Consider the following 27,024-nt stretch of genomic DNA (forward strand, 5'->3'; position numbering starts at 1 on the left):
TGGGCCACAAAGGGCCTCAAGGCTATTCATCTGTCCCTCTAGGTTTACAACATGCAAACCTTGAGTTTCTGAAACAAAAAAATGGGGGGGAGATCTCCATACCAGGCAAAAACTCCCCCATTTCCCCATATCCTCTATAATAAAATCCTAAGCACGCATGCGCACTTAGGATGGCGTGCTTCCTGACAGAATGCTGTGTCCTTCCGTGTCGAATTCCATTTTCGAACATGGAGGCAGGAAATACGCTGGAGACTCCCCTCTCCCTCACCACCAGAGAAACCTCCATAGGCGTTGGAATGGGGGGGGAGCACAGGCGCCCCTGCCGGCATCTACTTCTCCCCCTCGCCTGCTCACCCGCCTGCCGCATTTAACTTCAAATAAAAGCGCTGCACCGTGCTGCCGCTGGCCTCTCCGTCTTCTCTCCACTGTGGCCTGCCCTCTGACAACTTCCTGTTTCCGCAAGGGCGGGCCGCAGTGGACAGAAGATGCCAAGGCCAGCAACAGCGCGGTGCTTTTCTTTGAAGTTAAACACTGGGAGGGGTGGGTGGAACAGTTTTCAAATGTTTAAAAAATTCTTTATTCATTTTTACCTATTACAACAAGTGTATCAGATGAAATCATACGAATTTGTATATATACATTTGATTAACTTTCATGTAACACTTTACATATAACATTTCAGTCAATACCTGTGTTCTATAATATCTTGAATATTATATACTACATCTAATATCTAAAGAATTAATATAAGGATGAAAAAATACCCTCCCATCCCCTCCCTTCCTCTACAGAAATTCCATCTACAATATATCAAAAGTATTAACACATTCATATACATTATAGTATTAATAAATATTACCCATCCACAACCCCTCATGTCGAATATCTTACTTTGGGAAAATGCTATTACTCATTGCAAAAATCTGTTAATGGTCCCCATATTTTCTGAAACTTATCAAAATATCCTCTCTGTGTTGCTATTGTACGCTCCATTTTATATATATATATAACATACAGAATTCCACCAAAAATTGTAATTTAATCTGTCATAATTTTTCCAATTATATGTAATCTGTTGAATGGCTACTCCAGTCAATATAAATAAAAGTTTGTTATTATTTGATGAAATTTGACTCTTTGCTCTCATTGCCATGCCAAATAAAATAGTATCATATGTCAAGGCCACCGGATTATCTAACATCCTATTTATTTGAGGCCAAATTGATTTCCAAAATAATAATATAAATGGACAATAGAATAAAAGGTGATCTAATGTCCCAGCCTCAAGATGACAGTGCCAACATCTATTAGACTTAGAGCTATCTAATTTTTGTAAACGAACAGGGGTCCAAAAAGCTCGATGCAAAAGAAAGAACCATGTTTGTCTCATAGATGCAGATACTGTACATCTCATCCTCCAAGACCAAAGTCGTGGCCATTGAGATGCATTAATTTGATGCTTAATCTCAATACTCCAAATGTCCCGAAGCCAGTTTTTGTTTTTTTATTCACAAATTCAGATATTAATTTATACCAATGTGCGGCTTGGTGACCCATGAAATCCACCTGAAAGCATAAGAATTCCATACTATATTGATTATTAAGAGTTTTCCATTCAGGGAACCCCGCCTGAATGGCCTGCTTCAATTGCAACCATCTATAACTTTGTGATTTGTTGAGACCAAATTTATGTTGCAATTGTGAAAACTCAAGCATCTTATCATTAGATATTAAATCTTCCAATGTACGTATTCTTGCCATCATCCAATGCTTCCAGATGATTTTAAAACCGCCAATTTTGATCTTGGGGTTTAGCCAAATCGTTTGAGTTGTTAATTTGTTTATCAGAATAGGAGTTAGATTATTTACATATCTTAAGGTTGGCCATGTATCAACAAATATTCTATGATCTTTATATCTAATCTAATCTAATCCTTAGGTTTGTATACCGCATCATCTCCACGTTCGTAGAGCTCGACGCGGTTTACAGTAGGAGAAATAGGAAGGAACTACAACAGAGGGTTAGAGGTAGAAGTGTGAAGAAAATTTAGAGGACTTGGGATGCCAAGATATAAGAGTTTCCTTGATTCCTAAGTTGGAGGGAGACTTACATTTTTTGAGAAAAGCCAGGTTTTCAGATGTTTGCAGAAAACTTGGAGAGAGCTCAAGTTCCGAAGAGGGGAGGTAAGGTTGTTCCAGAGCTCAGTGATTTTGAAGTGAAGAGAGGTCCTAACCTTGGCATTTTGATACTAAGAACATGACCACGTCGCAAAGGAAACATGAGTCTCCATTCTAACCAGAAGCAGTCTGGGATATTATCAATGGGCTCTGGGAGGACCCAATACATACCTTGACGCAATATATAGACCTGATGATACCTATAGAAATTAGGAAAATTTACCCCACCCTCCATAATTGGCTTTTGTAAAGACACTAAAGCAATTCTAGGAATTTTACCCAGCCAAATAAATTTTGTTAGAATACTATTCAACTTTTTATAAAAAGACCCCTGGAAGAAAACTGGTAACATTCCCATTTGGTAACAAACCACAGGTAAAATCATCATTTTAACAGTTTGTACTCTCCCCCACCAAGATAAATGCAAAGGATTCCATTGCTCACACATTTCTGTCACCTTCTGTAATAAACATTTTTCATTTATTTTCATTATATCGTCTACTGTATTTTTGATCCAAATTCCTAAATATTTTAGACCATCTTCCTTCCACACAAAAGAAAATGCATCAAATAAACACTTTGTACAATGTACATTAAGTGGAAGAACTTCTGATTTATTCCAATTTATCTTATAACCTGAAAACTTTCCAAATTTCGCAATCAATTCAAGCAAACATGGAATGGTTGTTTCTGGATTTCTCAAATAAAGCAAGATATCATCCGCATACGCAGATACTTTATATTCTCGATCTGAACGCGGAATACCCTTTATCTCCTTTACCTGTTGGATAGCTAATAACAAGGGTTCCAAAACAATATCAAAAAGCAAAAGAGATAAGGGACAACCTTGCCTAACCCCCCTCTGCAAATTAAAGCGTTATGAAAAATTGTTATTAATATATAACCTAGCAGCAGGGGAGCTATACAATGTTTGTATTATTTGTATAAATCCTGAACCTATACCAAACCATTCCATTGCTTGATACATGAAGGTCCATTCTACTCAATCAAAGGCCTTCTCTGCATCCAAGAACACAGAGAAAGCCGGATCTTTCATGGATTTTGTTAAGAACAGCATATGGAACGCCACTCTAGTATTATTAGAAGAATGTCTTTGAGCAACAAATCCTGTTTGATGCATACCTATAATGAAAGGGAGAGCTTTAGCCAAGCGTAAAGCCAATGTCTTAGCTAAAAGTTTACCATCTACATTGATTAAAGAAATAGGCCTATAATTTGAAACCAAAGTGGGATCTTTATTTGGCTTTGGTAAAACTATAGTTAAAGATTCTGCCATAGTGCCTGTAATACAACCTTTATTTAGTTGAGTCTGATATAAATTTAATAAATAAGGCAATAGGGTATTTTGAAACAATTTATAAAACTCTACCATATAACCATCCCCACCTGGAGCGGATCCAACTCTAAGGGACTTCAAAGCTGTTTCCAATTCTTTTAATGATATTGGCTCTTCCAAACTTCGGTTTATATGTTCAGGAATTTTAGGTCCCTCTAACAAATTCAAAAACTCTAAACCATCTTTTTCTTTATCTAAATAAGTCTCAGAAGAATAAAAAGATTTATAAAACTTTAAAAATTGTTTTAAAATGGGTTCAATTTGAGTATGCGTATCCCCATTTTCATCCTTAATTGCAATTATTTTTGTTTTCCTTTTTTTCGCTTTTAGATAATTCGCCAATATTCTTCCCGCCTTATTTGAGTTTCCATAATACAAAGTTTGCTGAGAAAATAAATCTTTCCTTACCAATTTAGATAAAATCTCATTGTATTTACCTTTAACTTTTAAAAGTTTCTGTTGTTTAGAATATTCCCATTTTTCTATTAATTTTGATTCTAAAACTTTAATTTCGTGCTCTAAATCATAAAATTGTTTCCTGACCTGTTTCTTAAGATGAGCCGAATAAGAGATAATTTGACCTCTAATAGTTGCTTTAAAAGCATCCCATAAAACTTCCATGGAGATTTCATCTGTGGTATTAAGTTGGAAGTAATCCTTCATTTTTAATAGAAACTTTTCACAAAATATTGGATCAGCAAGCAATGTACAGTGGTGCCTCGCATAACGGACGCCTCGCACAGCGAACGCTGCGCACAACGAACTTTATGTCTTGATTCGTACAACGAACTTCGTTTCACACAACGAAGTCGCCCGAGCTGCATCCTTCCGCGCAGGCACTGCGCTTAACTGCCCTCTCTCCGCCTGGCTCCCTCTTGCCCCCCCCCCCCGACTCCCCGACACGATCGGGGCAAGAGGGAGCCCAAGCCCTCTTGCCCCCCCGACTCCCCGACACGATCGGGGCAAGAGGGAGCTCAAGCCCTCTTGCCCCCCCGACTCCCCGACACGATCGGGGCAAGAGGGAGCTCAAGCCCTCTTGCCCCCCCGACTCCCCGACACGATCGGGGCAAGAGGGAGCCCAAGCCCTCTTGCCCCCCCGACTCCCCGACACGATCGGGCCAGGAGGGAGCCCAAGCCCTCCTGGCCACGGCGACCCCCTAACCCCCCCCCGCACTACATTACGGGCAGGAGGGATCCCAGGCCCTCCTGCCCTCGACGCAAACCCCCCCCCCCCCCCAACGACCGCCCCCCCCCAAGAACCTCCGACTGCCCCCCAGCCGACCCGCGACCCCCCTGGCCGACCCCCACGACACCCCCAACCCCCTTCCCCGTACCTTTCTGTAGTTGGCCGGACAGACGGGAGCCAAACCCGCCTGTCCGGCAGGCAGCCAACGACGGAATGAGGCCGGATTGGCCCATCCGTCCCAAAGCTCCGCCTACTGGTGGGGCCTAAGGCGCCTGGGCCAATCAGAATAGGCCCGGGAGCCTTAGGTCCCTCCTGGGGGCGGGGCCTGAGGCACATGGGCCCAACTCGACCATGTGCCTTAGGCCCTGCCCCCAGGAGGGACCTAAGGCTCCCGGGCCTATTCTGATTGGCCCAGGCGCCTTAGGCCCCACCAGTAGGCGGAGCTTTGGGACGGATGGGCCAATCCGGCCTCATTCCGTCGTTGGCTGCCTGCCGGACAGGCGGGTTTGGCTCCCGTCTGTCCGGCCAACTACAGAAAGGTACGGGGAAGGGGGTTGGGGGTGTCGTGGGGGTCGGCCAGGGGGGTCGCGGGTCGGCTGGGGGGGCGGTCAGAGGTTCTTGGGGGGGGCGTTCGTTGTGGGGAGGGGGGGTTTGCGTCGAGGGCAGGAGGGCCTGGGATCCCTCCTGCCCGTAATGTAGTGCAGGGTGGGGTTAGGGGGTCGCCGTGGCCAGGAGGACTTGGGCTCCCTCCTGGCCCGATATTGTCGGGGAGTTGGGGAATCGGCGGGGCAAGAGGGCTTGGGCTCCCTCTTGCCCCGATCGTGTCGGGGAGTCGGGGGGGCAAGAGGGCTTGGGCTCCCTCTTGCCCCGATCGTGTCGGGGAGTCGGGGGGGCAAGAGGGCTTGGGCTCCCTCTTGCCCCGATCGTGTCGGGGAGTCGGGGGGCAAGAGGGCTTGGGCTCCCTCTTGCCCCGATCGTGTCGGGGAGTCGGGGGGGCAAGAGGGCTTGGGCTCCCTCTTGCCCCGATCGTGTCGGGGAGTCGGGGGGCAAGAGGGCTTGGGCTCCCTCTTGCCCCGATCGTGTCGGGGAGTCGGGGGGGCAAGAGGGCTTGAGCTCCCTCTTCCCCCGATCGTGTCGGGGGTGCCAGGGACCACACGGAGTCACCCACCGTACCACCCGATTCGGGTAAGCGCAGGTATCGGTGGGTGGCTTATTTGCGGGGGGGTGCCTTATTTTACATTTTTTTCTAAAAAGGGGGGGCTGTCTTATTTGATGGCCCTGCCTTATCATCGGGGAAACACGGTAGAAAAAAAAAAAAAAATGAACAGTTAAGTCCCAGTTTTTGCCGCTGAGACTCTGCCCTCTCTCACTGTAAAATTAGACTCTACTTAGTCTGTCTTTAAATTTAAAAAATGTGTGTTGTTTTAAAAAACAATTATGTTTTTAGATGTATCTAAATAAAAATAATAACCAAAAATTTATCTTTTTTTATGTCATCTTAGCATATTTTATGCTGCAGAACGAATTATTTTTTTTTACATGTATTCTTATGGGAAAACGCGTTTCACATAACGAACGTTTCGCATAACAAACTTGCTCCTGGAACCAATTAAGTTCGTTGTGTGAGGCACCACTGTATTATTAAATCTCCATATAGGTCTACTTCAATCTTGATCATCAACTTTAAGTTCAATCCACACCCCACCATGATCTGACAAAATGATTGGATCTATGGCAGCTTGTGTTACCTGATGCACTAATAGATTTGAAACAAAAATATAATCTATTCTTGAGAATGAATTATGAACATGTGAACAGAAAGAAAATTCTCGATCATCAAAATGAAGTACACGCCAAATATCTTTCAAGTCACAGGATTGTACAAAGTTATCTAACCCTAATGATTTTATAATTCTTCTGGGATTTTTATCCACCAAAGGATCCATAACAGCATTGAAGTCACCCGCCACCACTAATTTAGAGGAAGCCAGTGGAAGAATAACTTGTTGTAGAGTTTTAAAATATTCAATTTGGTTCGAATTAGGGGCATAGACATTGAAAAGCGTCATGGTAGTATTTCCCATGCTCATTTCCACATGTACTCATCTTCCAAGAGGAACTGATGCCTTTAACTTAAATGATGCAGAGCATTTCTTATTCACTAAAATAGCAATACCAGCCTTTTTCCCAATGGCCGAGGAGAAAAAACAATATTTGACCCAACCCCCTTCCAATTTCTTAGATTCTATACTTGACAGGTGAGTCTCTTGGATGTAGCAAATATCTGCATTCTGCTGTTTTAAAAATAGCAAAGCTTTTTTCCTTTTTATCGGATGGTTAAGACCATTAACATTCAAAGACAATATCTTAAGATCCATTAAATAATATCAAACTTGTTTTTATCAAAAATCAACCAATAAGTAAAGTGTAATAAATCATTTTCCCAATAAATAAGATTTACTATATATCCCCATCCCCTTCCCAACCCCTCATTATAAACCCCCCTCCCCATCCCCAAATAATTACGAAAACTTGGAAACGCAAAGCGAGATCAGGTATAGACCATCTCCCTACAAGCTATTATCTTATATTCTAATAGCTATTATTATATTTTATACATATATGAAATTGAATCATACATAAACCTGACAATTAACATATAAACTCACATAAATAATATTGATCAAGATATCATTGTATGTAATAAATAGAAAAATACCATTTTCTGAATATAAAATATCTTATATAATCTGCAAAACAAATTCATAGTCAGTTAATATTATAAACTCATATTAAAGTATTATATAATTATTCAAAATAAATTGAATCACAAGGAATACTAAACCCTTTTTTAAAAAATTCTATTTTTAAATTAATTCTGCTATCTATTAGATTTTATTCTGATTTCCAGAGTATCCAGAATCTATAAATAGGTGAACAAACCAAACTAGGTGTGAAATTATATCTAAATCAGCAGATATAGCCATATCTCATTGACTTATATCACACTTGTAAAGGATTAAAAATCAAACCACTATACAAAACTAATTATCTTCCTCACCCCATTTATCCCCCAATCTAAACAAGTTAATGTAGCATTTAATAGCAGATATTATCAAATTAAATATGTCATTATATCAGGCTTTACATATATCATTGCGACCTAAAAGAATTCATCATAACACTTTAGGGTAAAAACATAACCACGCACTAAAATTAAATCACTGCAAGTACAATATAACTTAATTTCATAAGTGCGTTCAAATTTTCTAAAAAAGGTCTATCTATACCACAAGTACTTTATAGTAATCTGCAAAAGTAGAGCCTTTAAACTATAACATCAAAAGTCAGTTCCTCAGTCTTCCGTTTTCATCTTCAGGAACAAAGATATTTTACTTTTTCAAAAAAAAAAAAAAAAAAGGCAGCGTAAGTGTGTGAATGTGGAAGTTGCTAAGTTTGTGAGTAATTTAGGGGGTTTGGTTTTGCAGCATGAATTGCTTTCTGTGGACTGTCCTGGGCTTTATCGTCCGGATGGTGTTCATCTTTCTGATATTGGTTTGGATATCTTTTTGAATTCCATTCAGGATCTGTTAGAATCTCTTTATGGGCAGTTTTGAAATGGTTTTGCTCCTTCATGATGAAAAGATGGGAGAAGGAGGCTGGGGGGTAAAAATGGGTTTGGAGCTGGGGCTGAAAATAGGGGACATGTGAGGGAAGGAGGCTTTACTAGCACCCATTAATGTAACGGGCTTAAACACTAGTATGTAAATACGGAGGATTGGATATGGGAAGGTTAAGTTTAAAGGTCTAGCCTACAAGATATACAGTAAATGCCACGGGTGACCTAGAGCCTCAGTATCATTAAACCAGTCCTACAAATGACGTAACTGACAGGCCATATAGCACAGTTACTTACCGTAACAGGTGTTATCCAGGGACAGCAGGCAGATATTCTCACATGTGGGTGTCATCATCCACGGAGCCCCGATACGGACAGCCTGATAAGCAATGTTGCTTGAAGAAATCTAGAAAGTTTGCAGCTGCCGCACCGTACATGTGCCTTCCTGCCCGACGTAGGGCGTGCGTCTCCTCAGTTCAGATAACTAGCCAAGAAGCCTACCAGGGGAGGTGGGTGGGTTGTGAGAATATCTGCCTGCTGTCTCTTGATAACACCTGTTACGGTAAGTAACTGTGCTTTATCCCAGGACAAGCAGGCAGCATATTCTCACATGTGGGTGACCTCCAAAAGCTAGCCAGAATGGGATGGTGGGAGTATTGGCGATTTAGGAGAATAGATTTTGTAATACTGCTTGGCCAAAATGGCCATCCCGATTGGAGAAAGAATCCAGACTGTAATGTGAGGTGAATGTATGAACCGAGGACCAAGTGGCTCTCCAAGATAAGAATGAGGCTTGGGAAAAAAACACTGGGAGAACAATTGATTGATCGAGATGAAATTCTATAACAATTTTGGATGAGTGCATAGAATCACCTTGTCATGATGGAATACTGTGAAAGGGGGGTCCGCTACTAAAGCTTGTAGCTCACTGACTCTGCGAGCAGAAGTGAGAGCAATGAGGAAGACCACATTCCAAGTGAGATATTTCAGATGAGCCGTAGACATTGGTTCAAATGGAGGCTTCATCAAGTGAGCAAGAACCACATTGAGATCCCAAACCACTGGAGGTAGTTTGAGAGGTGGGTTGACATTAAAATGTCCTTTCATAAATCTGGAAACCACAGGATGAGTAGAGAGAGGTTTCCCCTCTAGAGGCTGATGAAAAGCAGCAATTGCACTGATATGGACTTTAATGGAGGGTGATTTGAGGCCAGATTGAGATACATGAAATAGGTAATCCAGAACTGAAGACAAGGAGGAAGACTGAGGCTCCTTGTGATGAAGATCACACCAAGCAGAAATCCTAGTCCACTTTTGGTTGTAACATTGCCTGGTGCCAGGTTTTCTGGAAGCATCCAAAATGTCTTTGACAGATTGAGAGAACTGAAGGTTTGAAGTCATGTCGATAGGAACCAAACTGTAGAGACTGCGGGTTGAGATGAAGAAGAGAACCGTGACTCCCATCAAAAATTACAAAGACTAGGGGGACATTCGATGAAGTTACAGGTAAGTTCTCTTAAAACCAATAGGAGGAATTTTTTTTTCACTCAGAGTATAGTTAAGCTCTGGAACGCGTTGCCAGAGGATGTGGTAAGAGCAGATAACGTAGCTGGTTTTAAGAAAGGTTTGTACAAGTTCCTGGAGAAAAAGTCCATAGTCTGTTATTGAGAAAGACATGGGGGAAGCCACTGCTTGCCCTGTATTGGTAGCATGGAATATTGCTACATCTTGGATTTTGGCCAGGTACTAGTGAACTGGATTAGCCACCGTGAGAACGGGCTACTGGACTTAACAGACCCAGTGTTCTCCCTAGGGCCTTTTAGTCGGGCGGTTCGCCCGGCTAATTTAGATGAGCGTCCGGCTATCATCCGCTCGTGAATTCTGCTGCTGCCCGCTGCTCAACATTAAAAAACAAAAGAAAACAAATAAAAACCGCTTGGAGATTTCACGCCTTAGCCCGTAGCGAACTTATGCTCCAGGGCTCTAACATGTGCGTGCCGGCTTCCCTTCTCTTCCCTCCGAAACCGGAAGTTATGTCCGGGGGGGGGGGGGGGGGGAAAGAGAAGGGAAGCCGGCACGCACACGTTAGAGCCCCAGAGCATGCATTCGCTACGGGCTAAGGCGGCACTAGCCTGCAATTTGTATTTGGTGTGTGTATGTGATGGGCGGCTCCCATTCCCGATCAGGAAGACGGGCCTTGGGAGGTAAAAAATTGCTTTGGAGAAATGCAGCGCCGGCATGCTTCCTGCCTTCCTGCTGCCGCTGTCATTTTCTATTCTCTATACCTTGGACTAGCAGCAGCACCTCTCCTAATAAAGAAAGTAACACCCCTCCCCCCCCCGAAAAAAACAGGCGATTTTCAAACCCTCCCCGTAACACTAGCCTGCAATTTATATTTTGTGGGTGTATGCGCTGGGTGGCTCCCATTCCCGATTAGGAAGGCGAGCCTGGGGAGGTAGAAAATTGCTTTGGGGAAACTTGTTTCAAGGTAAAAGAATGTGAAAACGTCACTTATCAACTCGAGGCTACTTCCGTAAAGGAAATTAAATGTTTCCAGTGTGGTGCCAAGGTGATTTGGATCGCCTCTCCTTGGCACTTTTACTTTGGCATGCGCCTCCCCCCTCCCCCCATGATATAGTTCTTCTTCACGTTTTGAGAGGCCAAACGTTTTTCACCCGCCCTGGCTTTCTTGTGTTTACCTGCTTGTGAAGTAAATCTTAAAAGTAGTGCCCCTTGCTTTTCCAGGCAGGGGAAAAAGTTAAAAACCAATGATGAGGAACTGTTTGTATGTTCATTTTCAGTCCCTTAGTACAGAGGTGACCAACACGTGATATTTAGCGCCGGCAAGCTTCCCGCCTTCTTGCTGCCACTGTTATTTTCTATTCTCTATACCCTGGACTAGTAGCAGCACCGCTCTCTTCTTATTGTAATTTGCCTGATAGCTGCTGTAGTGTTATCGAATCGATTCCCTTCTGCAGCCTCGGGGATTTTGCTAGGCCGCTCCACCTCCAATGATATAACTTCCTTCTTCCTCGGAGGCCCCGAGGCTGCTGGAGGGAATTTACTCGCTAAAGCTACCGCAGCAGTCAGGCAAGTTACAATAGAGCCTGTTAATCGGGAGGGGGGAGTGGTGCCAATGGACCTGAGAGATAAGAGGGATGGGTGCTGATAGAAGGAGATGAAAAGAGGAGAGGAGGGAGTGGTGCTGCTAGACCTGGGAGGTGAATGGGTAAGGGAAGGGAGAGGAGCCCTGCTAGTCAGAGAGGAGAGGTACTGCTAGCCCTGGGGGTGGAAAGGAGAGGTGCTGCAGCTAGTCAGTGGGGGAAACGGAAGTAGAGGGGAGGGAGAGGTGCTGTTGGAGCTGAGTGGTGGAGGGAGGTGAGAGGGAGAGGTGCTGCTGGATTGGGAACAGAAGAGAGTGCTGCTGGACTTAAAATGGAAGAGGGAAAGCTGCAGCAGGACTGAGGGGAGAGCAGTGGAGGAGGAAAGTGGATAGGGGAAGGAGGAAGAGCAGTGGAGGAGGAGAGTGAGAGGGAAGGGGGAAGAGAAATGCTGCTGCACCCAACTGAGGAGAGACGGGGAAGGAAGGAGAAGAAAGACCAGGAATGGAGAGGAGAGGAAAGAGATGCCAAAACCATGGGAAGGAGGGAAAGGAAAGGCGATACTAGACCATGGAGGGAGAGATGTCAGGGCATGGGGGGAGGAGGGAGAAGCCAGACCAGGAGAAAGGAAGGAGGGAGGTTGAGAAAGGAAGGAGACGAGATGCCAGATAATGAAGGGGGAGAGGAGAGAGATGCTAGGGCAAGGAGGAGGGAAGGGAAACTAAGGAGACAAATGTCAGACCAGAGGGAAAGGAAGGAGAGGAGGTGCCAGAGCAGAGAGGGAGAGATAGGAGAGGAGAGAGATGCCAGAGTATGGGGGGGGGAGGGAAGGGAAAAAGATAGAGATGCCAGACCATGGGGTGGAGTGGGCAAGAAAGAAGGAAAGTAGAAGAGAGAGATGCCAGAGCATAGGGGAGGGAGTGGAGACAGAAAAATGGAGGGGATGAAGCTGAAATGAACCATGTATAAAGGAGAGAAAGGGCTCAGGATATACAGTTTATTGAAGGGACATAAAAAGAGGGAAGATGCTGTATGGAAGAGAGGGCGGACACTAGATAGAGAGAGGGTGGACAGTGGATGGAAGGGGCAGAGAGAGGGTGGACAGTAGATGGAAGGGGTAGAGAGAGCTGAGGCTGGGTGGAAGGGACAAAGATAGAGGGCAGATGTTGCATCAAAGGGAGAGAGGACAAACGCTGTATAGAAAAAAAAGAGCAAAGAGAAGATGATTAAAGCAGAAACTACAAAAGGTAGAAAGAGATATTTTTTTGTTGCTTTACATAGAATCAAGTAGTATTATAACTGTATTGATAAAACTTTATAAATAGGAAATGGAAATAAGGCTATTTCTTTTGGACTAAACCCCTTTCCTCAGGTCAGGACAGGATATCATAACAGCTGCATACTGTACTGTCTTGAAGAAAGATTTGGCCTCTGAAAGCTAACTGAAAAATGGATTAGTCCAATAAAATTGTATTTTCTTATTTCTTGTTATTTGTTTTATTTCTATTTGGTTTTTAAAGTGGTGATTGTTATGTATCAGTTTTTTTCAAATTTACATCTACTGTCTTTATATTTTGTACAGTATTAGGGGACATGTGTCACTGTTTCTGTGGTGTTGCATTAATTTAACTTTTGTCTACATATTTCTATTTTTAATTTGTGATTATTCCATATTGGGTGAGGGTGTTTCTTTGTTCTGTGTGTATGAAAAGGACATGGTTTTCTGTTAGCACTGACTACAAAATCAATTGACTGTGCAGGATCTGACTTGTTTAGTTTTACAATTCGTGTGTTGGTGCTCTAGTGCAGTGTTCTTCAACCGCCAGTCTGTGGAATGGTGCCGGTCCGCAGAAATTTTCTGCCAGTCCGCAGGGCCAGCACCTCCATCGGGCCCAAGACAGTGTTTTGCAGCGATCAACGCGGCATCTTCGGGCCAGCTCCCTGGGTGCTGCAGTGCACAAAGCCGTGGGAAAAGGTTCCTACCCACATCCTACACCTCAACCAGAAGCCTTCTCTCTTGTCATATACTAGGTACACCACTGGATTTAATGACCCTATTCTAACCACCAAATTTCCCTGTCCCACCCCACCCGGCTACTTTTTCATACCACCCGGCTGGAAAAAAATTCTGGGGAGAACACTGCAGACCATTGGTCTGACCCAGTAAGGCTGTTCTTATGTTATGAAATACTGGTAGAAGTAGTGACTCCCTGCTGCCGAGTTGAAGTAGAAGAGAGAACCAAGGTTGCCTGGGCCACTGAGGAGCTATCAGAATCATGGTGGCGTGTTCTTCTTTGAGCTTGACAAGTGTCTTGAGAATGAGAGGAAATGGAGGGAATGCATAAAGGAACTTGTTTGTCCACTCCATGAGAAAAGCATCTGTCTCCAGTCGGTGAGGCAGTATATTCTGTAACAGAACTGGGGCAGCTTACTGGGGAGATGCAAACAGGTCTATTTGAGGAGTCCCCCACTGAGAAAAAAATGTGATGGAGAGACGGAAAATTGAGTGTCCATTTGTGAGGTTGCAGAAGACGACTTAATTTGTCTGCTAGTGAATTTTTCTCTCCTTGAATGAAAACAGCTTTCAAGAAAATGTTGTGAAGAATTGCCCAATTCCAAATTTTCTAAGCTTCCTTGCAAAGGGGGAGAGAGCCTGTTCCTCCCTGCTTGTTCACATAGTGCATGGCTACTTGATTGTCTGTACGAATGAGCACAACTTGATTGTGAAGGAGATGCTGAAAAGCTTTGAGAGCATTGAAGATCGCTCTGAGTTCCAACAGATTGATGTGATTTTGACGATCTGTGGCAAACCAATGCCCTTGATACGGAGACCATCTAGTTGAGCCCCCCAAGCATAGGTTGATGAGTCTGTGGTTAGAACCTTCTGATGAGGGGGCACTTGGAACATCAAGCCTCTGGAAAGATTGGAAGAGCGCATCCACCATTGAAGAGATTGCCGTAGAGAAGATGTTACTGCAATGCGCTGAGAGAGTGGGTCGAAAGCCTGTGTCCATTGAGAAGCCTGTGTCCACTGAAGAATCCTGAGGTGATGTCTGGTAAACGGAGTCATGTGAACTGTAGAGGCCATGTGATCTAGGAGAACCATCATGTGTCTCGCTGAGAGTGAAGTGAGGGTGGACACTTAGTGACAAAACTGTATGAGTGCATCCTGAAGCTGTTGAGGAAGCAATGCTCTGAGTTGCACCGTGTCTAGAAGAGCTCCAATTAATTGAAGAGTTTGAGAAGGCTGCAGTTGAGATTCGAATCCCAAACTTTGCAGGAACCAAATAGTCTGTTGTGTCACTACAGTAACCCCATGAGACATTGGATCTTTGATGAGCCAGTCGTCTATATATGGGAAAACCTGAAGTTCGTGACTTCGTAAAGCTGCTGCTACCATTACCAGGCATTTGTCATAAACTCTGGGAGATGATGCCAGGCCAAAAGGTAGCACCCTGTATTGATAATGTTGATTTCCCATCCAAAATCTGAGGAACTTGCGAGAGGCTGGGTAAATGGGGATGTGAGTGGATGCCACTTTGAGATCCAGAGAGCATAACCAATTGTTGTGATCCAGAAGGGGATACAAGAATGCTAGAGACAGCATCCAAAATTTTTCTTTGACGAGAAATTTGTTGAGAGCTTTGACATCCAATATTGGTCAAATACTCCCTTCCCCCCTCTTCGGGACAAGGAAGTAATGGGAGTATAAACCAGTGTTCTGCTGTTCCAGAGGAACTCTCTCAATGGCATCGAGAGTGAGCAGAGCTTGTACTTCCTGGAGAAGGGGGGTCTGCGATGAATTGGAAGGACACTCTTTTGGAGGGTGATCTGATGGAATCTGCAGTAAATGAAGAGAATATCCTTCTTTGATGATTGAGAGCACCCAGAGGTCAGAAGTGATGATTTCCCATCAGTGATACAAGTGGTGAAGACAACCTCCGATGGGAAGAAGAGCAGACAGAGGCAGAGAGATTGATGTTATGCTCTGGCTTGGATGGTCAAAAAGGTTGTGTGGCTTTGGACACAGCCGGTGTCTGAGGCTTCTGTTGACGTTGTTGAGGCTGTTTATTCTGCGGTGGTCTGGAATATGGTGCAGACTTGAAAGGATAATGCCTCTGATAAGGGGCAATAGGTTTATATCCCCGAGAAGCAGAAGGTTTTGGCTTAGGCCGAAGTAGAGTAGCAAAGGATTTCTCATGCTCAGATAATCTTTTAGCAGCAGCCTCAATGGATTCCCCGAACAACTCGTCTCTCAGACAAGGGATGTTTGCCAATCTGTCTTGGAGATTAGAGATCCATATCCACAATTCGTAACTACGCCAGTCTTCACATGGCCACCGAAAAAGCGGTGACACGTGAAGTCATCTCAAATGCATCATATGCTGCTTGTAACATATGCACTCAAAGTTGTGTGAGAGTACGATGCATATGTTTAAATTGAGACAGCCTATGGGAAGGCAAATATTTGAAAAATGAAGGCATAGTCTTGACCCAATATTTCAAATATGATGTGAAAAGTAATTCAAAATTCGACTGGTCATCATAGAATTTTGATACAGTCTGCGATCAAATTTATCTATGGCCCTACCTTCACGCCCAGGGGGAACTATAGCATACATCTTGGAATGGTTAGCTTTCTTCAGAGAAGACCCCACCACTAAAGACTGGATGTGTTTCAAATCCTTTGCACTGGATCATTTTGTAGCGAGAAAGTAGGGAAAGTATTTCCCTATAACATCATTTTATCTATCTATCTATCTATCTATCAACAATTGGTTTTTGAGTCTTGGGAGCAATTGGGGTTCATGTATTCTTTTAACACTGTCTATATATATTTATTTTTAACAGTATTTTCAGCCCCTGGGGCAGCCCATTTCAGGGCAAAATATGGCCAAGTTGGGTGTCTGTTCATCCCCCAGTTCTGTTTGATTAATAAATTCTAATATGGAACATTCTTGTTTATATTCTGTTTTTCTTTACCTGGTTGCCTCTCTGGATCTGGTGGACTGATTGCTTTTCCTGTTTCTTGGGATCATATTATATATGTCAATCAAATAGCTTAGTTCACAGTATAAAATTCTATTTGGCTTATAAAGCACAGGCACAAATTGCAAACAATTTTCAATATCACCATTCTTCATGTACTGACTATGCTGATTTTTCTCTCTCTTATGAGAAGTGAGAAAGAGAATAGTCAAGTTTTAGGCACATCAATCTAATCTTTCAAAGTTTAATTATTTGTACTTAATTATTTCTTTGGTATGGGAGTGTTGTTATAATAAAACACAGAATCAACATTGTAAATGGTGAAATCAGATGCCTAACAATATTAGGAAATAGGAAAAAGTACTAACCTCTAGTCTCTTTTCAAGAGACTCAATTCTGTCCTTTTTGCTGGCCAGGTTGGCTCGTGTATAACGATTTTGTCCAGGAAGGTACAAAACCTGACTGTAACACTCTTCCCACACCTGGTTATAGGCTTCAATAGAAAGATCCCCATGTCCCATGCCTTGCTTTACCACATCCATTTCTTTTGCCAGTAATTCTTCAGCCTATTTCAAAACAGAAAACAAAGAAGTACAATACATGAGAGTAGTCCATTTTCATTTTTTTATGTGCTTTAGTCTATATCAAAGTCCCTAAACTTCTCACAAAGGGGATGAAATGGATCATTTCAAATTAGTTGGAGAACCAGGAGAAAAGAAAGATTAGGTTCTTACCTTGATAATCTTCTTTTCTGAAAATGGATATAGAGGTCCTGAACAGTTGGGTAGTCACCCTCAAACTGCAAGTTTATTTGCAGAAGATGCCAATCATTTTCTTCAGCTTCACCTCCTTCCCTAGTGGGCTGTGCTATAGTCCCTTCAGTTTACACCAAAGCAACCTAAAATCCTAGAAAGAATACACAGAAAGGAGAACAGGGAAACTCCCTGAGTAATAATTAGCTGTGTAAAGAACATACATAAACCACATGAATTAACATTTGAATGAAAAACAAGGTGGAATGAACCAAGCTACCTACCTGTACTAGGATTTCTTAACAATTTGTGTTATTCTCTTGATCTTCAGAAGTCTCAACATTCTGTGACCCTGCTTGATAGGGAAATGCAACCATCGTGAGACATATCTGTCTGAGGCTGACAGTTTACTTTAATAAAGTACTCTTCAGAAACAGCAAGTAACATCTGACGGGTGGGTTTCAGGACTTCTACACTAAAAATAATAATAACAAACGTGTACACTCACAGTGCTGCGGTTACACAGTTTGTACTGCACAGCCCTGAAACATAAAAATAGGACTACTTATCTCGATGAGAAATCCGGAGATCACCAAGACTCCCAGAGACACTTCAAGGCCGAAAGCCCAAATAAGTAAAGATGGTACGCTGCTTGGAAGAAGAAAAACTCAAAAAAACGAAGGGTTCAACTGAACTTCAGTTTCGGATAAACATCCTTCTTCAGGAACCGCCAGTAATTATGAGCTTGAGACCATAGTAGCAGCAAATACGCTGAGACACACCCAGTGTGACAGAAGCAGAAGGATGCAAAGGGAAACGTGTTCTGTGCCTTAGACCCACTCATTGCAGAGATCTGAGCATCTGAGGATTATGGTGGTTCTAAATGTAACTTCTGTAATGCCTCTGTAATAAACCAGCCAGCTTGAAGAGCCTGCACAAGGTTGGGTCATCTCCCTGGTTCAGTGCCACCATGGCCTGCTTACCACTGGCTTCCGCTTGAGCCTCTGAATCCTTGAGCTAGAAAGGTTCACTCTGTGAGAAGAGGCATAGAGTCTGAACTCCAAACATTCTAGTCCTCCCCAAATTGGACCTTTGGGTCTGCACCCAAGACCTGCCTTGTAGACTTTGTGCTTGGAGGTCATCCCCCTCCTGCACCACCGTTGGTGTAAGCACAGAACCAGTGGGCTGCTTCTTATAGCTCAAATAGGCATCATACAGCAAATGAACTAAATCTGGTGTAAAATCCTGCACAAGAGGCCCAGATGACCCTGCAGGGGCTCAACATGTCTCCTTGAGGGCTGAGAATTTTCCATGCAGCGTCTCTTGGCCACAGATCTAGACTCAGCCTTTGCCACTTGTGGGAAAGATCTAGATCCCCCAGAGAAGTCCATTTGCAATCCTAGCACCCTCAAGCAATCAGAGGAGGCTGAGATTGAGGCCTCCTCTCCTCCCCATGTACCCTGTGGCACGCGGAATGTGGACGATCCTCAGCTGGCCATCCAGCACAAAGGGTATCAAAGCTTGATGAGTCCGTCTGAACTGTTTTTAAGCAAAAATGAGAGATATTAAGGCAGATAGATACTTTCAAAGATAAATCAGAAAATCTAAGATAGCCGCTGCAATAACAATTTTCGTCACCAAAAACAGCCAGGGAAAGCTATATAAAAGCTCAAAATAATTTGGAGAAGGGTTTTTAGAGGTGGGGAAACCCCTGATCTAGCTCCAGAAATCTTTAAAATTACAAATTTCAGACCCCCTGATTTTCCTCATAGGATGCAATAGGCAGTATTCACATGTGTCTGTGTGTTCTGGGAACTGCTTGAGCTGCCACTGCAGATTTTTTTTTTTTTTTTAAATTCTTTATTAAGTTTTTCAACTACAATTGTGCAACAAATGATTCACAAACACGGATACTTAAAAACAAGCACAATGGAATTTACAGACTTCAACATACAATTATATTATCCCCACCCTCCCACCTGATAAACAAGTAAAATAAAACCTTAATAAAACTATTCATGAAATCCCTAAATCAAGTTCCCATTCTATTTCCTCCCCCTCCTCCCTGGATGTGTATGTTTACAGTACACGTCTATAAAATAAAACTCATTTATTCCTCCTTACAAAATGTAGCCAATGGCTCCCAAACATCCATAAATCCATTGCAGATTTTAAAGGAGAGAAAACATCTGCCTCAGGCAAGTATAAAATCCAGATGCCTGCTTCTTCATGCTGCCAGTCAGCCTCAGATGGCAGGCTGAGACCCCAAACCCCACAGCTCCACGTATGTTGACACGGAGAAGGAAAAATGCAACCAGCTCCCACTTTGGCTTCAAGAGTCAACTTGGGACCACACTGTCTGTGCTCAAGCTTCAGAAGAAATCAGGACTATAAAGGGTACGGTCCCCAAGCATCCTTAAGTGTTAAATCAGGCTGGATATACAGTAATCCTGAAAAACATAGAAGCCAGCTAGCTACAGACTTCTACGCTGAAAGTCTGTGTCTTCTCAGAGCCAGAGTTGTCCCAGGAGCACTGCAGTACCTAAGCCTCGAAATCCGGGGATACAAAACCTGAAAACTAAAACAGAAAAGTCAGAGCAGATCAGATACCTTCTAAACTTGTTTGCAGAAGGGAAAAACTGAAGGGCTACAGCACAGACCTCAGGTGACAGAAGTAGAGCTGAAGAAAATGATTGACATCTGCAAACAAACTAATGGTTTGAGGGTGACTACCCAACTATTCAGGACCTCTACACTCGTTGCACTGGAATGACCCTCGTAGTAATCTGAAACACTAGAGAAAGGGGAAAGTGAGGAAGAATCCTAGGGGTATGACAGTGTTATTTCTCCAAGGCCACCACAACAAAACCTTGCCACCACAACAAAAGCTCTGCACCTCCCCTCTTTGCTTAAGACCCTGTCAACCATACTTTTCTGGTTGGGGAGAATTGTTGCAAGGAAGATGACAGAAAACATTCACTGAGGCATGGAAAGATTGACGTCCTCTTTTGTGAAGATTTGCAGTTACTGCCACAAAGCATTTGATCGAGATTCTGGAGTTCAATGAGAGGCTGAAAGAAAGGGCCTCGTAGTTAAGTAACCAAAGGTATTTTCTCCAATACAGATGGACCAGTATGTGTCTTTAACATCCAGTTTCCCTTCTACAAAAAGGGAAAAATGGAGGGAGGAACACTCATTTTGAATTTCACTTTGGAAAGAAAAAAGTTATTATTATAATTTAGATTATGCTTTCTCAGAAATAGCTAAAGATGAATTATATTCAGATACAGTAGGTATTTCCTTATCTTTAAAAAGCTTACAATCTAAGTTTATACCTGAGGCAATGGAGGGTTAAATGACTTGCCTAAAGTCACAAGAAGCAATAGCTGAATCTGAACCTTGAATTCCTCATTTCTTAGCCCATGACACTAGCTACTAGGCTACTCATCCATATCCTGAGGTCTAAGGTAGGGCCATAAGCCACTATCTTCATGTGGATCAAGCACTTGGAATAGAAGTCTTAGTTCCTTTCATTTGGCAGAACTGGCTCTACTGCCATGGACTACAGAAGGAAACTGATGTCTTCCTGAAGGCAGGTGAAACAATGAGAGTTTGATCTAGCGGCTGAGAAACATTCAACACTAGCCTAAGATGAGGACCAGGAATCTGTGGTGATTAACATTCCTATTAATGATGAAGAAAGAAATCAGTGCAATATTCTACTGGTAGGACAGAGTATGATTAAACTTGCTGCTAAGATGGGATATAAATGTTGGAAATAAAATGAATATTAGAAAATAAAATAAATTATTATATAACACTCACCTTTCTGAAGTCCTCTTTGGGAAATTTTTCATAGGGATATTGTTCCAGATAAGTAATATGATCTGTACTGTTAGATACCGATACTGGCCCTTTCCCCTTCTTGTTCCCAGCTAGATCCATATAAGGATGATGAAGAATATCAAAGTGCAGCATTGTGGTCATCTCTCTTTTGATCAGCTCTTCACTCTTCTGTAAATCTGCTAGTGGAGGTTCTATGTTTAAAGGTCTTAAAATAGTTTCATTTACCTATATAAAAAAAATTGGTGTGTTTAAATTAGCAGATCTTTTAGTCAACAGATTACTGCTGTCAAATATCAAATCCCTAGTTATATCTCATGGAATTATGCAACAAAAAACTGAAAATTACATTAAAGAAATTAATATAGTTTTTTAATGTTTTAATTGAACAGTGTTTCAAAGATTTTTTAAAATCATATAGTATTTTCACAGATGACAACAATGTATAATGTTAATAGTGGTCCAAAAGAAGCGGTATTTCTAGAAACGGCTCAGACTACTGATATCTTCATCTCTCATATGTTCATGTGAAAACACACACACACGGCAAATCAGTTTTATGTAGCATGGAACAAACTTTTAGAGGACAATTTTATAAACAATTTTTGTGCTAAAATGCTCGGACTGGAGGAGATATGTAACTGCAGTACACCTCCCATTCATCCAGGAAAGGGTTTGTGGCACCTATCCCTGCTCAACCACTGAAGCAAACAGTGGCCTGGAGAGGTAGTAGACAGGCCTTAGGAAATGGATCTGCGACAATTGGTAGGAAGACTAAATGTGGCATCCTTCCAATTGCTGTATCTTGCCCAATAGCCTCATGCCCAATCTTTCTCCTTCTATTACGTTTTGAAATTAAATGCTGCTATAGTAGATTTCTTTAGTGACCTCACTCCAGCAGGTCCAACAATTACCTCTCGTACTATTCCCTGCATTCTACTAAGGAATAAATCTAAAAGAGCTCCCCCTCTTGTTGTTCCTAGACCAATTGCTTTAAGAAGCAGTGATTTATTAAATCTAGGAATTTTATCTCCCTAGCACTCCCTGCTGGAATAAGCCGGTGACTTCTTTTACTGTAGGTAATGTACAGGGCACTAGTATCGCACACAAATATGTACACTCACTCCTGTTTATTACCAGTCTAATTTTCCATGCAGAATTTTTTTTTTATATTAAAATTTTTATTAAAGATTATATAAAACGTACAATACACACAGTTCAACAATCAACAGACACAGCAAGTGCAAAACTAACAGCAAATACAAACGAAAAAGCACAGTTACTTACCGTAACAGGTGTTATCCATGGACAGCAGGCAGCTATTCTCACATACGGGTGATGTCATCCGACGGAGCCCCGATGCGGACACCTCACAAGCAGACTTGCTTGAAGAAACTAGAAGTTTCGAGTCGCCCCCTCCGCGCATGCGCGAGTGCCTTCCAGCCCAGCACTGGGCGTGTCTCCTCAGTTCAGATAGCTAGCAGAGAAACCAACCAGGGGAGGTGGGTGGGTTGTGAGAATAGCTGCCTGATGTCCCTGGATAACACCTGTTACGGTAACTGTGCTTTATCCCAGGACAAGCAGGCAGCTATTCTCACATATGGGTGACCTCCAAGCTAACCAGAATGGGATGGTGAGAGTGTTGGCAATTTAGGAAAATAAATTTTGTAATACTGTTTGGCCAAACTGTCCATTCCGTCTGGAGAAAGTATCCAGACAATAGTGAGAAGTGAAGGTATGAACCGAGGACCAAGTAGCAGCCTTGCAAATTTCCTCAAGAGGTGTAGATCTGAGGAAAGCTACTGAAGCTGCCATTGCTCTGACTTTATGTGCTGTGACTTTACTGTGAAGAGGGAATCCAGCCTGGGCATAGCAGAATGAGATACAAGCCGCCACCCAGTTGGAGATGGTGCGCTTAGAAATTGGATGTCCCAACTTATTGGGGTTGAGAAAGAAACAAAAAGTTGAGGAGCAGTTCTGTGTGGTTTGGTGCGTTCCAAGTAGAAGGCCAAAGCATGTTTATAGTCCAGAGTATGAAGAGCTGATTCTCCATGGTGAGAATGAGGCTTAGGAAAAAATATTGGAAGGACAATGGATTGGTTGAGATGAAATTCTGAGACCACTTTAGGTAGGAATTTCGGATGAGTACGAAGAACCACTTTCTCATGATGGAACCGTGAATGGTGGGTCAGTGACTAAAGCTTGCAGCTCACTGACTCGTCGAGCAGAAGTGAGAGCAATGAGAAATACCACTTTCCAAGTGAGATACTTTAGATCAGCCTTATCCATTGGTTCAAATGGAGGCTTCATGAGTTGAATATAGTAACATAGTAACATAGTAGAAGACGGCAGATAAAGACCCGAATGGTCCATCCAGTCTGCCCAACCTGATTCAATTTAATTTTTTTTTTTTTTTTCTTCTTAGCTATTTCTGGGCGAGAATCCAAAGCTTTACCCAGTACTGTGCTTGGGTTCCAACTGCCGAAATCTCTGTTAAGACTTACACCAGCCCATCTACACCCTCCCAGCCATTGAAGCCCTCCCCTGCCCATCCTCCTCCAAACGGCCATACACAGACACAGACCGTACAAGTCTGCCCAGTAACTGGCCTAGTTCAATCTTTAATATTATTTTCTGATTCTAAATCTTCTGTGTTCATCCCACGCTTCTTTGAACTCAGTCACAGTTTTACTCTCCACCACCTCTCTCGGGAGCGCATTCCAGGCATCCACCACCCTCTCCGTAAAGTAGAATTTCCTAACATTGCCCTTGAATCTACCACCCCTCAACCTCAAATTATGTCCTCTGGTTTTACCATTTTCCTTTCTCTGGAAAAGATTTTGTTCTACGTTAATACCCTTTAAGTATTTGAACGTCTGAATCATATCTCCCCTGTCTCTCCTTTCCTCTAGGGTATACATATTCAGGGCTTCCAGTCTCTCCTCATACGTCTTCTGGCGCAAGCCTCCTATCATTTTCGTCGCCCTCCTCTGGACCGCCTCAAGTCTTCTTATATCTTTCGCCAGATACGGTCTCCAAAACTGAACACAATACTCCAAGTGGGGCCTCACCAATGACCTGTACAGGGGCATCAACACCTTCTTCCTTCTACTGACTACGCCTCTCTTTATACAGCCCAGAATCCTTCTGGCAGCAGCCACTGCCTTGTCACACTGTTTTTTCGCCTTTAGATCTTCGGACACTATCACCCCAAGGTCCCTCTCCCCGTCCATGCATATCAGCTTCTCTCCTCCCAGCATATACGGTTCCTTCCTATTATTAATCCCCAAATGCATTACTCTGCATTTCTTTGCATTGAATTTTAGTTGCCAGGCATTAGACCATTCCTCTAACTTTTGCAGATCCTTTTTCATATTTTCCACTCCCTCTTCGGTGTCTATTCTGTTACAAATCTTGGTATCATCTGCAAAAAGGCACACTTTTCCTTCTAACCCTTCAGCAATGTCACTTACATACATATTGAACAGGATTGGCCCCAGCACCGAACCCTGAGGGACTTCACTAGTCACCTTTCCTTCCTTCGAGCGACTTCCATTAACCACCACCCTCTGGCGTCTGTCCGACAGCCAGTTTCTGACCCAGTTCACCACTTTGGGTCCTAACTTCAGCCCTTCAAGTTTGTTCAACAGCCTCCTATGAGGAACTGTATCAAAGGCTTTCCTGAAATCCAAGTAAATTACATCTAGCATATGTCCTCGATCCAGCTCTCTGGTCACCCAATCAAAAAATTCAATCAGGTTCGTTTGGCACGATTTACCTTTTGTAAAGCCATGTTGCCTCGGATCCTGTAACCCATTAGATTCAAGGAAATACACTATCCTTTCTTTCAGCAACACTTCCATTATTTTTCCAACAACTGAAGTGAGGCTCACCGGCCTGTAGTTTCCTGCTTCATCCCTGTGACCACTTTTATGAATAGGGACCACATCCGCTCTCCTCCAATCCCCAGGAATCACTCCCGTCTCCAGAGATTTGTTGAACAAGTCTTTAATAGGACTCGCCAGAACCTCTCTGAGCTCCCTTAGTATCCTGGGATGGATCCCGTCTGATCCCATCGCTTTGTCCACCTTCAGTTTTCAAGTTGCTCATAAACACCCTCCTCCGTGAACGGCGCAGAATCTACTCCATTTTCTCGTGTAACTTTGCCAGACAATCTCGGTCCTTCTCCAGGATTTTCTTCTGTGAACACAGAACAGAAGTATTTGTTTAGCACATTTGCTTTCTCCTCATCACTCTCCACATATTTGTTCCCAGCATCTTTTAGCCTAGCAATTCCATTTTTTATCTTCCTCCTTTCACTAATATATCTGAAAAAATTTTTATCTCCCTTTTTTACATTTTTAGCCATTTGTTCTTCCACCTGTGCCTTCGCCAAACGTATCTCTCTCTTGGCTTCTTTCAGTTTCACCCTGTAGTCCTTTCTGCTCTCCTCTTCTTGGGTTTTTTTATATTTCATGAACGCCAACTCTTTCGCCTTTATTTTCTCAGCCACTAGGTTGGAGAACCATATCGGCTTCCTTTTTCTCTTGTTTTTATTGATTTTCTTCACATAAAGGTCCGTAGCCATTTTTATCGCTCCTTTCAGCTTAGACCACTGTCTTTCCACTTCTCTTATGTCCTCCCATCCTAACAGCTCTTTCTTCAGGTACTTTCCCATTGCATTAAAGTCCGTACGTTTGAAATCTAGGACTTTAAGTATCGTGCGGCCGCTCTCCACTTTAGCCGTTATATCAAACCAAACCGTTTGATGATCGCTACTACCCAGGTGAGCACCCACTCGAACATTAGAGATACTCTCTCCATTTGTGAGGACCAGATCCAATATCGCTTTTTCCCTTGTGGGTTCCGTCACCATTTGTCTGAGCAGAGCCTCTTGAAAGGCATCCACAATCTCCCTACTTCTTTCCGATTCCGCAGACGGAACATTCCAGTCCGCATCCGGCAGGTTGAAATCTCCCAATAGCAGAACCTCCTCTTTCCTTCCAAACTTTTGGATATCCACAATCAGATCCTTATCAATTTGCTGCGATTGAGTCGGAGGTCTGCAGACTACACACACTTTAGATAGAAGTTCCATCTTTTCTTTTCAGAGCAATCCATATCGCTTCTTCCTCTCCCCAGGTCCCTTGCATTTCGGTCGCTTGGATATTGATCTTTACATAGAGAGCTACTCCTCCACCTTTATGACCATCTCTGTCCTTCCTAAAAAGATTATATCCCGGTATGTTTGCATCCCATCCATGTGATTCACTGAACCATGTCTCTGTGATAGCAACAATATCTAGATCTGCCTCTAATATCAGGGCTTGCAGATCATGAACTTTGTTGCTTAGACTGCGAGCATTTGTGGTCATCGCTTTCCAGCTATTTTTCAGCGATAATCTCCTTTTTCGTATGGATTTTTGTGTCGTTTCACTTTCCGTTGCAATACTAAGAAATGAGTTGCTGATATTGCTTATGTTGCAGCCTTTACTACTATCACATCTTTTCTTTTGCCGGGGGTGGTCTCTATAATTGTCCTTCGTACATACACCACCCCCACCTTCTAGTTTAAATGCCTAGAAAAATATTGTCTAAATTTCTCTGCAAGGTTTCTTTTTCCTGCTGTAGTAATATGTAGCCCATCAGTGCAATATAGCTTCTTGTCCTTCCATGTATTTCCCCATCCTCCTATGTACCTGAAGCCTTCTTGATGACACCAGGCTCTGAGCCATCTATTAAAGTCCTCTGTGTTTTTCACTCTTTGCTCTCCTTTTCCATATGCAGGCAGTATTTCAGAAAAAGCTAAAGTCTTTACAAAAGGTTTCACGCCTTCACCAAGCTCCCGAAAAGCTTTCTGTGCTGCAAGTGTGGAGTTGTTGGTCAGGTCATTTGTTCCCAGATGGATAACAACATCAGTGTTAAAATCCTTAGTTTCTTCCTTAATTATAGTCAGTATTTGCCTGGAACTCCTGGTAGCTGAGGATCCTGGAAGACAT

At 42.9% G+C, this 27,024-nt stretch overlaps 1 protein-coding gene across 3 annotated transcripts in view; it reads right to left on the reverse strand.

The window, feature by feature from the left end:
* The window catches only part of CDC5L (cell division cycle 5 like), a 175,799-nt gene that overhangs the window by 14,631 nt on the left and 134,144 nt on the right, over positions 1–27,024 (reverse strand). For all 3 annotated transcript variants that reach the window (XM_033935886.1, XM_033935887.1, XM_033935888.1), the window contains 2 exons: positions 21,008–21,253; positions 16,799–16,996 (listed from right to left, as the gene is read on the reverse strand). In XM_033935886.1, the coding sequence (XP_033791777.1) occupies positions 16,799–16,996; positions 21,008–21,253 (444 nt within the window). The remainder of the gene's footprint in view (positions 1–16,798; positions 16,997–21,007; positions 21,254–27,024) is intronic.

This window comes from Geotrypetes seraphini, chromosome 3 (assembly GCF_902459505.1).
Source record: "Geotrypetes seraphini chromosome 3, aGeoSer1.1, whole genome shotgun sequence".
NCBI lineage: Eukaryota > Metazoa > Chordata > Amphibia > Gymnophiona > Dermophiidae > Geotrypetes > Geotrypetes seraphini.